The sequence below is a fragment of the Meles meles genome, chromosome 4 (assembly GCF_922984935.1).
Source record: "Meles meles chromosome 4, mMelMel3.1 paternal haplotype, whole genome shotgun sequence".
Lineage (NCBI taxonomy): Eukaryota > Metazoa > Chordata > Mammalia > Carnivora > Mustelidae > Meles > Meles meles.
In genome coordinates this window covers 2382683-2398769 of record NC_060069.1, presented here as the reverse complement: position 1 = coordinate 2398769, position 16087 = coordinate 2382683, and the positions used below count along the sequence as shown (strand labels likewise).

At 40.7% G+C, this 16087-nt stretch overlaps 2 protein-coding genes across 2 annotated transcripts in view; both read right to left on the bottom strand.

Moving 5' to 3' along the window:
* COPB2 (COPI coat complex subunit beta 2) overlaps positions 1-1183 on the bottom strand; it is a 31950-nt gene extending 30767 nt beyond the window's left edge. The window contains exon 1 of the mRNA XM_046001968.1: positions 1066-1183. Within this exon, the coding sequence (XP_045857924.1) occupies positions 1066-1068 (3 nt within the window). The 5' untranslated portion in view covers positions 1069-1183. The remainder of the gene's footprint in view (positions 1-1065) is intronic.
* Positions 1184-1206: 23 nt separating this feature from the next.
* On the bottom strand, positions 1207-2312 carry LOC123939906. The gene is made up of 2 exons (XM_046001971.1): positions 1761-2312; positions 1207-1377 (listed from the first exon to the last, which is right to left on the bottom strand). Exons 1-2 carry the CDS (start codon positions 2211-2213, stop codon positions 1207-1209), a joined length of 624 nt encoding a protein of 207 aa, XP_045857927.1. The 5' UTR covers positions 2214-2312.
* Positions 2313-16087: the final 13775 nt, after the last annotated feature.

Below are 16087 nucleotides of genomic sequence, written 5' to 3'. Positions count from 1 at the left end.
CGTACCAAAAAGTTTCAATGCATTAAAGAAGGAAGGACATTTCACTATGAAATGTCCATTCCTGAAAGCACAGCACACTCCAGACCAGAAAGGTCCCTGGTTAACAGGAGCCAGAATCATTAAGAGACCCGAGATCTTGCTACAGGGCTCTGAACCTGGGGACCCACGACGTTCACGGGTAAGAATGGGGGAGACGGTGTCTGCGTGAACCGCTGAAGGTTTTGCAACACTGTGTGTTTCTCAACCCATTTTTCTAGGAGGATCCGTCACTTTCGCCAGTTTCCCTAAGGGTTGAGCGTCTGTCGTAATTCCAACTCTGCTTCAATTAGCCTTGCACCAACTTAAGTTTTACACTGCGAGATACGGAATTTAGACTGACTGATCTCCAACGTCTCCCAGCCCTAGTTAAAAGAAGAGTGGGCAGGAAAACGTTTAAATATAAAATACTGACTTTCTTATACTTTCTCAGAAAGGATATTCTTCCACTACTGTCGTTTCTTCCTTCGTATTACAACCCTCTCGGCCAAAGCACTGCAGGGTATTTGGGGGGTGAGGCTGACAGTACAGAAGGGCTGTCCGTCACCACCGCCATTCTTTCCAGCCACTGTATTCGCAAACGCAGAAAAGCACGTCAAACAGTTTTAGAAGCAACGTCCTAACCCTTCCGCGCCCCCTAGAAACTTACAGTGCGATCCCAAAGCATTCTAAATTCTCTGGACACGTACACTGTACCTAATTTCAGAAGGAGTGCTTTTCTGCTTAAGACCGGCGTTTGTGGTTAGCAGCCGCGACTACAGCACGAGCGTAAGACCAGCGACCGCCGTTTTAAGGGCCGAATGAGGAGGTTTGGCAAGGCCCGGCACTGCCTCTGCACACCAACTCCGATTTCTGGGCCTCACCGCCGCCTCCCTCACAGAACTCAGCCCAGACCACAACCCCACAAGGCCTGAGGCGGCGGCCGCAACCAGAGCCCAGGCCGCCGCTTACCGCAGCCCCCAGTCCAGAAGCCCAAGAACTGGCCTCAGACAAAGAGGCCCCGCTCCTTCCTGCAAGGTCTGGACCTACCATCGCTCCGTTGGTCCGAGCCCGGGAGCCCTCACTTGCCACCAGCAACACAGTCCCTGCGACTCACCGACCCGCTGACCAGCCGACTGACTGACGTGGAACTTCCGGGAGGCAATTCTCGCGATAGTGGAGGCCAAGCTCTTAGCACCTGCGCAGACGCGCCGCGGGGGCTGACGCTTTCCAACGCCCTCCCCGGTTTCCTAGGCAACGCGGCCCTCTAGTCTTCCCGAGCCGACTGGGAGCCGCTAGGGAGGGCGGGGGGTGGTCTTTACCGCCGGGTGAAATCATTTGAGGTTCCTGAAAGGACGAGAACTAGAAAACAAAGAAAAAAATATCTATGTATGAGAACAACGAGATGCTTAGTCCCTTTGGTTGCTAACGGCAGGGGGAGCTCCCCTCGGTGGAGCTGTGGCTTGAGAAGGGCCCTCGGCGTCCTTCCGACTCCGAGGGGAGGGTGGGGGGAGAGAAGGTGAAGCGAGGCTCCAAGGCCTCGAGGCTAGAGTACGAGGCCCAGCGAGTTCTCTGCAAGCCCCGGACCGAGCGCCGAGTGAGGCCGGGAAGCAGTAGCCGGACTCGGGCCGAGCTTGACTCGTGAGGTTGGGAGCAGGCCCGAGGAGATGGGGACTCCTGCACTGTGCATGATCGGCCTTTACTGAGCATACACTGTGTTACTCATTTATTTAGCAAACACTTACCGATCTCAGGCTGTGTGCCGGGAGTGCTTTCCTCTCAAATCCTCCCATCGCATCTGAAGTAGCTCCAGGACGTGCCTTGGCCGAGGCCGGCAGTAAGTGCTGGAGCCCGGGTTTCATCCCGGATTCCCACCCCACGAAGGCCCCTGCTCTTTGTACTCCGTCGGAGTACCTTCTGGAGCAGGTTGTGGACTCTGGAAGGAGGACCTGGGCCACCGGGATCGAAGAACCTGCAACATAGGAAAGAATACCTCTGACCCGAGAGAAGATCGCTGTATTTGCAGAAAGGCTAAAATTGGGTCTCTGTAGAAACCCAGAGTGTACACGCTGTAAAATCGGGTCTCTGTGAGGAATCTGGTATTCAGAGGGCGCCATGGACTCTGCATCAGGTAACTTGGCTTTTAGTGAGAGCTTTGCTGCTGATGTGATCTCTTTATGGGCCTCAGAGTTCCTCATATTAAAAAAAAATAGGTTGGGGTGCCTGGGTAGCTCAGTTAAGCGTCTGGATCCAGATTCCTGGGATCCAGCCCTGTCCCAGGCTCTCTTCTCAGCCGGAAGCCTGCTTCTCCCTCTCCGTCCCGCTCTGCCCTCTCTCTGTCAAATAAATTCTAAAAAATTTAGGTTGAATAATTTCTAAAGATTTTTCCATTTCTACTATTCTGTCTCTGTGATATTTAATAGTAGAAGAGCGGGTCTGGAACTGGATTTAAATGCCAGCAGTTTTATCTTATGAAATGTAAATTGAGACTAATAATTGAATGTTTACTCTGTGAAGTGATTGAGGATCAGAAGAGTGAGTTGAAAGTTTTAGAAATGCAAGCTATATCTAATTTACTTGAATAGTGGAGCTGCCAATATTTCTGTTTCCCGGATAGGTTTGCAGTTGAGAAAGTATCCTCAGACTTGGCACACTACCAAGTAATACAAAATAAAATGACATCATCTCTATTCTCAAGGCACCCAGTTGGAAATACTTAAATCTTTATGTACCATGGGGCACCCAAGGATTTATTTAGCTAGTATGGATGCGAGCTGAGCCCCCAATTGTCACACTCACTTTGACTATATCTTTTCTCATTCTGTCCCACTGCAGTTAACCAACATTAAGTCCTGCAGTTGTATCCTATAAATTCATTTTTCTTTCAACCATTACATATTGAATGTGTATTATATCTAAAGTCTAAAGCCCTATACGAGGTGCTGCCTGAAAAATAGACCTATAAAAATGTAGTCCTGGATTTGGCTGAGAGAAATTCCATTTTAAAGAAATAAGGTTCTCACATATGAACAAATACATAAAATAACATTAAATATATGTGTATATTCCTATATTTTCAACTGTAGGTTTGAATCTTTTGTTTACTCTGGTTTAGAAGAGATTGGAAGGTTAGGAAAATAGCTCTGGGGAAAAACAAATATGGATAAGCTTAGCAAATTAGTAAAGGGTTTCCCAAGAGGTTGATTGCAATTGATCAACAGATCTTAACGTCTTACCTGGTCAGTTTCTAGGATGACTGTTTCAACCCTGCCTTTTTTCTGCTGCTGGGGGAATTCCAAATGGAAGTTCAGCCAGCAATGCCTCTGTCAGTACTCTGTATACACACCGTGCTCTCCCATTCCATTCCCACCCCTTCATAAAAACTTGAAGTGAAAATAATTCCCTGAAGAAAAGTCTAGTTGGTATTTTGAAAAAATAAAACTTTCTCTTCCTCTCTCTTCCTCTTCTTCCCTCTACCTCTGTGCACACACGTGTATGTATGTGTGAGATCACTTAGCACAGTGCTGAGTAGGCACACGAATAATAACCTGGCTTCACTCTTCAAAAGGAGGTCAGTCATGTACAAATAAAGAAATAATATGCCAAACCTGAGTACCCCGAGAAGTAGCAGTAAAGTATTCTGGAAATAAAATATCTAGCCTGGGGTATCCGTTTCATAAAGGAGGCATAATTGGAGCAGGACTTTGAGGTAGAGAGTATGTGGTATGTTTGAGAACCACAAAAAGTCCAGTTTGCTTGGTATTTATTTAGAAAGGCATTGAGGGAGAAGACTGGAGAGGAAGGATGGAGCTAAAACCTGAAGATTCTTAAATAGGGAGGAATTGGGCTTTGATTCAATAAACAATTTGGAATCATTTGGCCAGAAAAGAAACCTGTTCATATCTGTACTCTGTAAGATTTACCTTTTGTTCATGCGTATGAAGAAAGGGATTGAGACAGTGAAATACTACACATGATTAAGAGAAGTGTGAAAATGACAGGAACTACGAATAAATTTTATTGAGTGCCCACTGTGTACCCAGCATTGGAATATGCACTTTGCTTACTATGATTCATACAGTAATACTAAAAGACATTATTTTGTCCCAACTTCTAGTTGAGAGACTGAGGTCCACTTGGTTAAGTAATATCCTCCATTCCACACTGTTCAAGAATGAGTGACAGACTTGAAATATGAATCCAAGTGTATCTCCAAAATGAGTGCTCTTTTTACTGGACTGGTATTTCTTCCCTTTTGACCAAGAAGCTAGAATCAAGGAGATACACAAATGATTTGCATTTGTTATGAGTTACTGTTGGGAGGCATCCTAATACTAATTTTTGAGTCTAATGAACCTAGAGAACACATTTAATTAGAGAAGTGGAGCCAGTAAATGACACAAAGAAGAAACAGAATAAGACATATAGGAAAACCGTATGCCACAAAAAGAAAAGAGAGGGAGAACATAATAGGTTGACCAGCAGTCTAGATGACTTTAGAAAACTTAAGGAGGTTTGGTTTGGGGTGGGGGGGGGATATTATTGCCAATAAATTAAATGATTATGAGGACACTAGTAGTCTTCAAAAAAGTGTTTTCAGTTAAGTAATGCTAAGGGAAGCAGGTTTGCGAGAGGTTAAGATATGCTTGGATGGTAAGGAAGTGGAAGTAGTGAATATAATGTATTTTACCAAAAGAGTAGTGTGAAAAGGGGCACCTGGGTGGCTCAGTTGGTTAAGCGTTTGTCTTCGGCTCAGGTCATGATCCTGGAGTCCTGGGATCGGGTCCCGCATCAGGCTCCCTGCTTGGCAGGGAGTCTGCTTCTCCCACTGACCTCTCTCCTCTCATGCACTCTCTCTCTCATTCTCTCTCTCTCTCTCAAATAAATAAATTTTTTAAAAAATCTTTAAAAAAAAAAGAGTAGTGCGAAAAGGCAAGTGTTGATGTCTCACTGATAGTGAATTGATTGTTTCTGTATTTAGGGTGTAGTTGACATTCCTTCATAGTAACACTCCATATGGATGTATGCAAGTAAACAGACCTTTGCAGCGTGAGTAGGAACTAGCCAGACAAATGTCAAGAGGGTATATACAGAGCATTTTAAGTGGAGGGAAGAGACAATTTAATTTTTCCAGAGAACTAAAAGTAGTTTAGCGTGTCTAAGCCAGATAGTAAGAAGGGGGAGGATTGAGAAATGGGACTAGAAAGATAGATGAAGCTCAGATCTTGAAGGTCCATGATTGCCAGTTTAAGGAGTCTGGACTTTATCGAGAAGGCTCTAGGGAACCATTGGAGAATGTTAAGTAGGGTAATCTTCATGCTCCATTACTGATTCATCATTGCATGTCAGTTACTTTCCCTATTAAAGGAAATGTTAAGGTTATCAGCTGGATTTCTGCATGAAGTGAATAAGAAGAGTTTTGACCACATAATCACATACCAACCATCGGCAGACTAAATTGAGTTGAAGAACCACTGAGCTGTATTCCAGGAATGAAGCTTGTGGATGCCCAACACTAGAGGCAAAAGCTTTGATTGCAAAAGCATCAATTAACTACAATGTGCTGTGCATTTCATATGATTACCTTCTAAGAATTTATAAGTTGTTAAAACAAATTTGCTCCATGTGATGTGGGCTTGGGGATAAAGGAATGTTCACTTTTGTCTACCTGAAAGCATAAAAATCTAAATTTTTAGTCCTGTTGTTGCTGTGGATATAAATGTTACCTTTTAAAAAAATATTTTATTTATTTATTTGACAGAGAGAGAGGTCACAAGTAGGCAGAGAGGCAGGCAGAGAGAGAGGGAGAAACAGGCTCCCCACTGAGCAGAGAGCCTGATGTGGGGCTCGATCCCAGGACCCCGAGATCATGACCTGAGCTGAAGGCAGAGTCTTAAACCACTGAGCCACCCAGGCGCCCCTAAATGTTACCTTTTAAAAGAATGCATTAACTTCATGTTTAATAAAAACTTTTAGAGGAGACAGGGTTTAAAATGAGCTTTGAATGAAATGAAGGAGGGGACTGCATAGATTGGAATTGCTAGACATTGTAAGTATAGTAGTAGAATTTTGGGAGTTTGTTGTTTAGTGACTTCCATAGTGTTCCACATGCCAAAACATTCTCTACTCCACTCTTCACACTCAGAACACTAAGACCACCAATGTTAAGTCTTGACCAACAGACTCTGGAGACCTCTGTCTCAAGGTTGTCTTGTGGGGAGATCTTTCCTGGTCTTGGTTACATTACCTGCAAATAGTGTTGGACAAAATGAACTCCAAAATTCCTTCCACTCCAAGGTTCTTCCAATTTTTTAGTGTGATTCTGTGTTCTCTCCAAATAAAGCGGGCAAGAGGATGTAGGATGCAGTAGAGACCTGTGTTTTTACTTCATGCATCAGTGCAGTATCCCACATATTTCACAGCACGTTTCACTCTTTTTCTCTGGAAGCCATATTTGATCAGCAAACTTTGGGTGAGGGCTCATTATCCTTTGAATAATACTGTATAAACCTGAGGGTCGTAGGGCTTAGGGCAAGAAGCCTGATGGATGTGATGGGACTTGGAGCAGAAACCCAATTATGCATGGTATGCCGAGGTCCTTGGTGAACGTTTTTGGAAAACCAATACTTAAACTTTCTTTCCAGAGAAAAGATTTTACAAAGTTTTACATAAGCAAGTTGATAGGTTTAGAGCAATTATGTTTCCTTAAGAATTATGTTCTTGTAAATGACAGTGCTGCATATAAATAAACGAGTAATAATGACAAATAGCCTGGATATCTGGCATGTAGCAGTTACCTTTAAATTAATTGAAAAAAAAATTTAATGTAAAAGTGAAATATCTGGAGTGACAAGGCACTGCACGGTATAATTTCCATCAAATTGCCTTATTCCACTTTCTTCTAAAGCATTTGTCAGCTCAAGTTGATCTAAGGGCATTACTGAATTTGAATTCAAATGTAGTTCAAGCCCAAGTTTTAAAAAGTGAAGTCCTTGGGCTCTGAGCTCCTGATATGCTTTTGTACCTTTAGATGATAATCCAAGTCATATTGAGCTGCACTACTACAGGACTTTCCATCTGATGTCAAAACAACTTCGCACTGATAGTGTTTGATCCGTCACTAAAATCCAAATAAAGGTACTATTGCTAGGAAGAAGAAATTGTTTCTTTTGTTAAATATGGCTATACTTTGGCATATTGTACATTGACAAAGAATGCAGATATAACTTTATCTTTAGAAAGTTTATATATAAAGCAGATGTTAGCTAAATGGATCATATATGCATTTTATTTACACACATATATTACGGGTGCTTTTATTTGTATTTTCTAACTTTTCTCATAAACTTACTGTGTAAAAATTTTTTATGCAAATATATAGCAAAGGAGCTTGTCATTAGAGGGAAGCCTATTCTGAATCTGACTATAAAACAAATAAATACCACTTATTTTCTGCATGAACCATGATGTCATGCTGTCGAGGATGTGGAGAAAGGGGAACCCTCCTCCACTGTTGGTGGGAATGCAGGCTGGTGCAACCACTCTGGAAAACAGCATGGAGGTTCCTCAAAATGTTGAAAATAGAACTACCCTATGACCCAGCAATTGCACTACTGGGTATTTACCCTAAAGATACAGACGTAGTGATCCGAAGGGGCACGTGTACCCGAATGTTTATAGCAGCAATGTCTACAATAGCCAAACTATGGAAAGAACCTAGATGTCCATCAACAGATGAATGGATAAAGAAGAAATGGTATATATACACAATGGAATACTATGCAGCCATCAAAAGAAATGAAATCTTGCCATTTGCGACGACGTGGATGGAACTAGAGGGTGTCATGCTTAGTGAAATAAGTCAATCGGAGAAAGACAACTATCATATGATCTCCCTGATATGAGGACATGGAGATGCAACATGGGGGGTTAGGGGGATAGGAGAAGAATAAATGAAACAAGATGGGATCGGGAGGGAGACAAACCATAAATGACTCTTAATCTCACAAAACAAACTGGGGGTTGCTGGGGGGAGGTGGGGTTGGGAGAGGGGGAGGGGGTTATGGACATTGGGGAGGGTATGTGCTATCGTGAGTGCTGTGACGTGTGTAAGCCTGGTGATTCACAGACCTATACCCCTGGGGATAAAAATACATTATACGTTTATTAAAAAAAAAAAAAGGATGAATACCCAACTTTTGTAGCAACATGGACAGGACTGGAAAGTGATTATGCTGAGTGAAATAAGTCAAGCAGAGAGAGTCAAGTATCATATAGTTTCACTTATTTGTGGAGCATAACAAATGACATGGAGGACACTGGGAGATGGAGAGGAGAAGGAAGTTGAGGGAAATTGGAAGGGGAGGCGAACCATAAGAGACTATGGACTCTGAAAAACAACCTAAGGGTTTTGAAGGGGCGGGGGTGGGAGGTTGGGGAACCAGGTGGTGGCTAATAGGGAGGGCACGTATTGCATGGAGCACTGGGTGTTGTGCAAAAACAATGAGTACTGTTACGCTGAAAAAATAAATTAATTAAAAAAAAAGACACCATTCTTATCCTAGAGGTGCTTGAGCTTCTTATGATGATATACTAAAAACATTGTCCTCACAAACATATCCAGGGTGATTACTCTTCAAAGGGATTTTATAAAATTATTTTGCCTGCTTAAGAAAAGCAGGAAGATTGGATGCACTGTAAATTCCATTTGCACAAAAGGAGGGGACGCCTAGCTACAGGTTTTAGTGGCCTAAAGCCTCATGGTCAAACAAGTGAAGAATGAATGACACAATATAATGATCACTCTGCAGGTGTCAGCAGCACTTACACAGAGCCCCTGTACCCTGGATTGGAAGGCCATGTTGCCATAAGAAGTTGGGACCAATGGCAGTGGTAAGAAAGCATCCATGGGACACCAAAGGGAAATGCAAACTGCACATTGCTACCAGGCACATTGTCCGCCTAAGACGGAATATAAAGTTTGCTTTTGGCATTAGGAGAGTAGGCATTACAAGTGTAGCCCCATCTTCCAACAGTCAAGGTTATTGTGAATAGGGCTCTTAATGTCTTATTGCAGCACTAGAGCATTTCCCACAGATTGGATATGTTCCCCTTCTCTCATTCCCTAATGATCTCATTTGCAATTCACTAAAATCCTAGGGTGTACAGTACCACCCTAAATGAGATTCACCAATGAGCTAAGATGGGGTAAGTTCCTCAGCCTGTGACTACGTAGTGGAATTGCATCATACACTTTAATTTATGCAAATTCAGCTATTTGAGCTCAGAAATAGAGATAGCTAAAATAATATTAGCAGCACCTCTCTCTTTCACCGGGAATGAACACAAACTAGAGGTGAATCTGCTAGTCCTTCAAAACACCTCAGTTTCTGTATCTCCCACAATGACAACTGTTCCCTCAGTGAATGAGCGTCTAGGTAATTTTCCTATCCTACCTCAAAAAATGCGATCCATCTGTTACCTAGAACTAACCCAGGAAGCAGTGATCAAGGGGGAAAAAGTGTTGTGTTTTTAGGTGCTGCTACAGATACAGTGAAGATCCCTGCTGTCCAATAAACTTCACTACCTATATTGAGCTCCATGAAAAAGGTGAAAACCAAAGACAAAAGGAACACCCAAGACAAAAGGAGGAGGGTGGCATACCATTAGCCTTAGAAGATGAAAAGACTTTCTTGAAGGAGGAGACACTTAAGAATGTGCCAGATTTTTTCACAGTTGACCGACCATCTGTCACAGAGTTTGGTGCTTTTCATCCAATAACTCTGAGAGCATCTCCATGTTATAGATGAAAAATCTGTTAGATACAAAGGTTAAATAACTTGCTTAAGATCACCCAATATGTGGTAGAGCTGGGCCTCAAACCAGGTGGGTACTGTAAGGTAATATTCCTACCTAGTATAAGGATAATGTTAAGTTAACTAGGTTATTAAAACTTAATAATAAATGAGCACTCAGTAAATATTAATTATCTTCCCTTCTGCTTATATTGTATCCCTCTATAGTTCCTAGCTTGCAAGCAAATGTTTAATAAAAGGGCCACAAAAAAGTGTGGTAGAGGATGGGTTGAGCTGTGTAGGGAATCAAAAATGGTACTATCACTGGGACTTGTCAGTGGACTCAAAGCAAATCCCATGTAAAGATCTCTAAGCATATAATAAAATCAATATACACAAATCTGTTGCATTTCTATACACTTATAACAAATTATCAAAAGAGAAATTAAGAAAATACTCTCATTTACAATTGCATCAACAAGAATAAAGTTCCTAGGGATGAATTTAATCAAGAAAATGGAAGACCTGCACACTGAAAACTATAAGACATTGGTGAAAGAAATTGAATAAACACAAGTAAATGGAAAGATATTCTGTGTTCATGATTTGGAATAATTGATATTGATAAAATGTCCATATTACCTGAAACAAACTACAGGTTCAATGCAATCCCTACCAAAATTCCAGTGGCATTTTTCACAGAAGAAGAACAAATAATCCTAAAATTTTCATGGAACTACAAAAGACCCATATTAAAAAAAAAAAAAAAGAACAAAGCTGAGGCATCACATTTCTTAATTTCAAGCTATATTACAAAGCTATAGTAATCAAAATAGTATGGTATTGGCATAACAACAGATCCATACTTCAATGGAACAAAATAGAAAGCCCAGAAATAAACCCACACATTAATCTATGAAAAAGGAGCCAGAAACATACAATGGAGAAAAGACAATCTCCTTAATAAATGCTGTTGAACAAACTTGACAACCACGTGCAAAAGAATGAAACTGGACTACTGTCTTGCACCACACACAAAATGTAACTCAAAATGAATTTAAGACTTGAATGTAGGACCTGAAACCATGAAACTTCTGGAAGAAAACATAGGCTATAACATATTTTAGATTGGTCTTGGTGATGATTTTTTGGATTTGATCCCCAAAGCAAAGGTAACAAAAGCAGAAAAGCAAACCAAAACAAACAAACAAAAACAAGTGGGACTATATCATACTAAAAAGCTTCTGCACAGCAAAGGAAACCATCAAAAAACTGAAGAGTTAACCTACCAAATGGGAGAAAATATTTGCAAATCATATTTATGATAAGAGGTTAATATCCAAAATATAGAAACAAGCCATGAAACTTAATAGCAAAATAAAAACGAAAAATAAACAAAAAAACCAATCCAATTAAAAATGGGCAGAGGATCTGAATAATCATTTTTCCAAAGATGACACGCAGATGACCACAGGTACATGAAAAGAGGCTCAGCATCACTAATTATCACAAAACTGTCATGAGATGCCATCTCACAGCTATTAGAACGGCTATTATTAAACTATCATCAAGTGTTGGCAAGGAGGTGGAGAAAAAGAAACCCTTGTGCACTATTGGTGGGAATATAGTTTGGTGCAGACATTATAGAAAACAGTATGAAGGTTCCTCAAAAAATTAAAAATATATCTACCATATGATCCAGCAATTCACTGGTGAGTATTTACCAAAGAAAATGGAAACACTAACTCAAAAAGATGTGTGCAGCCCCATGTTCATGGCAGCATTATTTACAACAGCCAAGATATGGAAACAACCCAGGTGTCCAATAGTAAATGAATGGATAAAGTGGTGGTGATGGTGGTGTGTGTGTGTGTGTGTGTGTGTGTGTGTGTGTGTGTAATGGAATATTATTCAGGCATAAAAAAGAAAATCTTGCCATTTACAATAACATGGATGCATGGATGCACCTTGAGAGCATTATCTAAGTGAAATTAGTCTAAGGAGAAAGACAAATACCATGTGATCTCACTTACAGGCTGAATCTTTAAAACAAACAAACAAACAAGTTCAACCTCATAGATACAGAAAAGAGACTGGTGGTTGCCAGAAGCAGGGAATGAGGTGGAGGGTAGAACTGATGAAGGGGATCAAAAGGTACAAACTTACAACTATAAAATAAGTAAGTCCTGGGAATGTAATGTGCATCATCATGGCTATAGTTAATAATACTGTCTTGTATATTTGAAAGTTGCTAAGAAAGTAGATCTTAAAAGTTCTTATCACAAGAAAAAGAACTCTGTAACTATGTATGGAAATGGATGTTAACTAGACTTACTGTGGTGATCATTTCACAGTATATACAAATATCAAGTCATTATGTTGTACACCTGAGCTAATATAATGTTGTATGATGATTATACCTCAATAAAAAGGAGTGAAAACTTGAAAAAAAAAGATTTCCTGCTGGTCTTCTATTACTGAAGAGTTGAATATAAGATCTTCACTGGGACATCCAAACCTACTATATATAAATGTTTGTTGATTGATTTCCAAAAAATACTTATACATGCATGTGGTATTATATTATATATATATATAAATATATGTGTATATATAAATATATATTTTTTAATTTGGCTATCACATGGGAGGAGTTACTTTTTTTTTTCTAACTCATGTACAGTGGGTATTGTTGTTTTGGCTATCTGTATACCCTTCCTATTTGAGGGAATTCCCCATCCTCTGGCAGCTTGAGTTCAAGCACAGCCATGTGACCTCAGTACAACTCACAATGTGCTCCTGTCTATGCTGAATCTTGAGAGGCTGGTCAGCTGGTGATAATTCATGGGTAAGTCCAGTAACATAGAGGGCATGCACCTGTGCAGCAGAGTCTACTAACAAGATGCAGAAGCCTGATACTCATGGCTTTTGTGTTGAGCAAAAAGATTCTGTGGTAGGTTAGGCCTTCTTCCCCAGCCTTTGTGCTTCTGATACATGCTAGAATTGGTGTCTGTTATTTTGAACCAAGAACCCTGCTTAGTGTGGTGTCCAATAGCCACCCACAAACATAATAATAATAATTATGAATAGAACAAAAATAGATATGAATAGAACAAAAACATGGAGGAAAAGATGGTATGATGGGATCAACAGTAATTTTGAAACCTGAAGGAAAGATCCAAATATCACACTGATTTTAACAATAGCTAAAGCAAGTTTGGGGAGCAAGTAACTGCTCCAAATTGGCCTTGGATTAGGTCACCATTTATGGAAATAACACTTCTTCTCTTAGATGTATGGGCAGCAAGAAAACAACCAGAGTCAATCATAAAACCAGGCCTGACCCTTGGCTCTGTGTGGTTCAGTTGGTTTCTTATTTCATTTCTTATTTTATCCAAAGCCAGGTCAGACTGTCCGGGTGGAACGTTCATAAAAACCAAAACCTTAGTGTGAACATTTTCTTTAAGGTCAGTGTAATTTACAATCTGTCCAGAGAAGCTTTTAGAGATGTAGAATGTGATGTGGAATGTGACTGTAATCCACAATGCACTCTCATTACCCTTCCCTGCTATTAGAAATTGATTCTGGCACAGCTCCTTCAGGTGGAAAGTGACTCTGTCAGCAACTGCTGTTTCGTTTTTCACACATTTGTGTTCCCCCTGCCAGAGTATTAAAGCCTCCTTAATGTTCCTTTAGGAAAGGTTAAAAACAGTTATCACCAACATTTGGAGTTTCATATCTCTCTGTTATTTCTACTGTGCTTTGCTCCTTGGGCAATTAGCAATCATGTGGAGTGGAAGATCTTTTCCTCAAATTACCTGAGCTTGACTACTCTGTATGCCAAGTGACCCTGAAGGAAAACATGCCCAAACAAGTCAGCTCGCTCTGCTGTGGTTGGCATTTGTCTCCCTTTTCCCTACCCTTATGGATCTCCCTTGTACTTTAGGGAAAGATAACACTGTCACCAAATTATTGACACCTTGCAACTTGACTCTCGGCAGATCCAGAGAACAAACTGGACTTTTTCCCTAGATGAGTTGAAGCTGACAAAGAGGATGGTCAGCTCATCTCTGTATGTGGTCATTAACATTCTGATAACTTTCAGGATATTGAATAGTGTGATGATTAATTTTATTTGTCAATTTGATGCGATCACAGATGCCCAGCTATTTGGCTAAACATTATATCTGGGGTGTCTCCTGACAAGGATGTTTCCGTATAAGATTAGCATTTGAATTGCACTGAGTAAAATAGATTTCCCTCCCTAACATGGGCGGGCATCATCCAGTCTGTTGAGGCTATGAATAGAACAAAAACGTGGAGGAAAAGAAAATTTGCTCTCTGCCTGACTGCTTGAGTAGAGACATTTATCTTCTCCTCCCTCAGGCTGAGACTTACACCATGGTCTTAGGCCTTTGGACACAGATTAAATTACACCACTGGCTTTCTTGGGTCTCTGGCTTGCAGATGGCAGATCATGGGACTTTTCAGCCTCCATAATTAAATAAACCAATTCTGAGATATATATATATATATATAGATAGATAGATAGATAACATATAACATATATATATATATCTATATATATAACAATCTATATCTATATATATATATCTCCTGTTGGTTCTATCTCTTGAAAGAACCTCAGTGGATACAGATAGCATCTCCTAATAGTACCCATGGTGCTTACTTCCTGATGCCATGCTTTTCAAGCTGTTTAAATTCATGTATACCCCCTTTGTTTAAATATAAAATATTCTTTAACCCCCTATATTGAACATTCCATCTTTCAGAAGTAGATGTTAAGTTTAATTTTCTTTAAACTTACTCATTTTTAAAGTTTCCCAATATGGAAACATATTGAACATGACTTTTAAAAATGAAGTAGAATCCTTGGAACTTTGTGTCAGCCTCTATGGGGAGAAAGTACCTGGTTAACAGTCATGGATTGTGACAAACATAATGGGTAGACCCAACAACCATCTCAACCTTCTTAATGCCCTCCACTTTGAACACCCAGAAACTTTTCCAGCTTTTCCTGCAGTGAAGAATTGCCCTGTGACATGCTATCAGAGCAGCGAAATGTAAGTAGATGTCTGCTGCTTTGCTTTCCCAATAAAGGGACAGACATAGCAACCTCAGTCTTTTTAATGTAAAATGATAATAGCATCTAGTTCAGAGATTGCTACAAGAGTTATAAACATATCATAAGTAAAGATAACTTTCAAAAAATATTAACCCATTTTTTGTACTTCATATTTCCTTTAACACTCATGCTACAATTTTCCCACCCCCTAATACCTTTATTCATGGTCAACTCTTTCATAGTTACTACCCTAGGGATGAGATGTACTGGTGAAAACAGATATACAAGGAGTCCCTTCTAGACACTGAATTGGTAGGGGTGAGAAAAGGAAGGACTCAGGACATAGACTAGAGAATTCAACAATTCCAGATGTTTTAAAATGTATAAACATTAGCACTTGACTTCTACTTCCAGAAAATTGAAGTAGATGTACTTTTCTTTATTCCTCTCCCGAAGTATAACAGACCAGCTAGGGACCTCAGGACCCATATAATGACACAATGGCGAGTTCCTTGGGTTGTCTTTTTATACTATATATCCCAGATTTGGAGCTGAAGAGACAGCAACCTGGAAACATTAATGGGCACAAAGAAACAATCTATCAATACACCAGGAAAGAGGCAGCATAGAAAGGCAGAAAACTTTTAGATGATAACCTCTTCAGTCCAGCCAAACACTAGAGAAAAAAACTGCTCCTCCACCCCAACTCATGTTAATAAACGCTAAGTAGTGAGCCTAGACATCCACCTTCATCAAGCTGCAATGAGATGTCCCAACCCTCTTGCTGCAGTGGCGTCAGAGGTCAGTAGAGAGCTGGAATATTTATCCTCACTGGATGATCAAGAGGCCCACTCCTCCACAGTGTCAGCAAAGACCATATGGAAGCCTAGTCTTCCCCTTTGATCTGTCAGTAATGAGGTACCCCTCCTTCCCATGGGTGGTCGCAGAGGAGGCCTAGTAGAAAGGCAGCCAGAAAGAAAGCCACCCTCTCCTCCACCGTCATATTATTGGAGGCCACGTGGGGTACACCAATGAGACACTCCTACCCTTCCCAGCTAGAGAGGCATCAGTAGAGGCCTAGTGGCAACCTAGAACTCCTATCTCCACCTAAGAGTAACAAGGAGTTTCTCCCACCTCCTCTCAGATATCAGTGGAAGTTAAGTGGGGAGTCTGGTCTTCCACCTATATCTGG

Bases quoted from the DNA above. Each gene is read 5' to 3' on its own strand.
- LOC123939906 (XM_046001971.1), bottom strand. From the start codon at position 2,213: ATGAGGAACTCTGAGGCCCATAAAGAGATCACATCAGCAGCAAAGCTC. The intron at 1,378-1,760 runs GTAAGTGTTTGC...TTTGTTTTCTAG, and splicing joins CGGCACACAGCCTGAGATCG to TTCTCGTCCTTTCAGGAACC.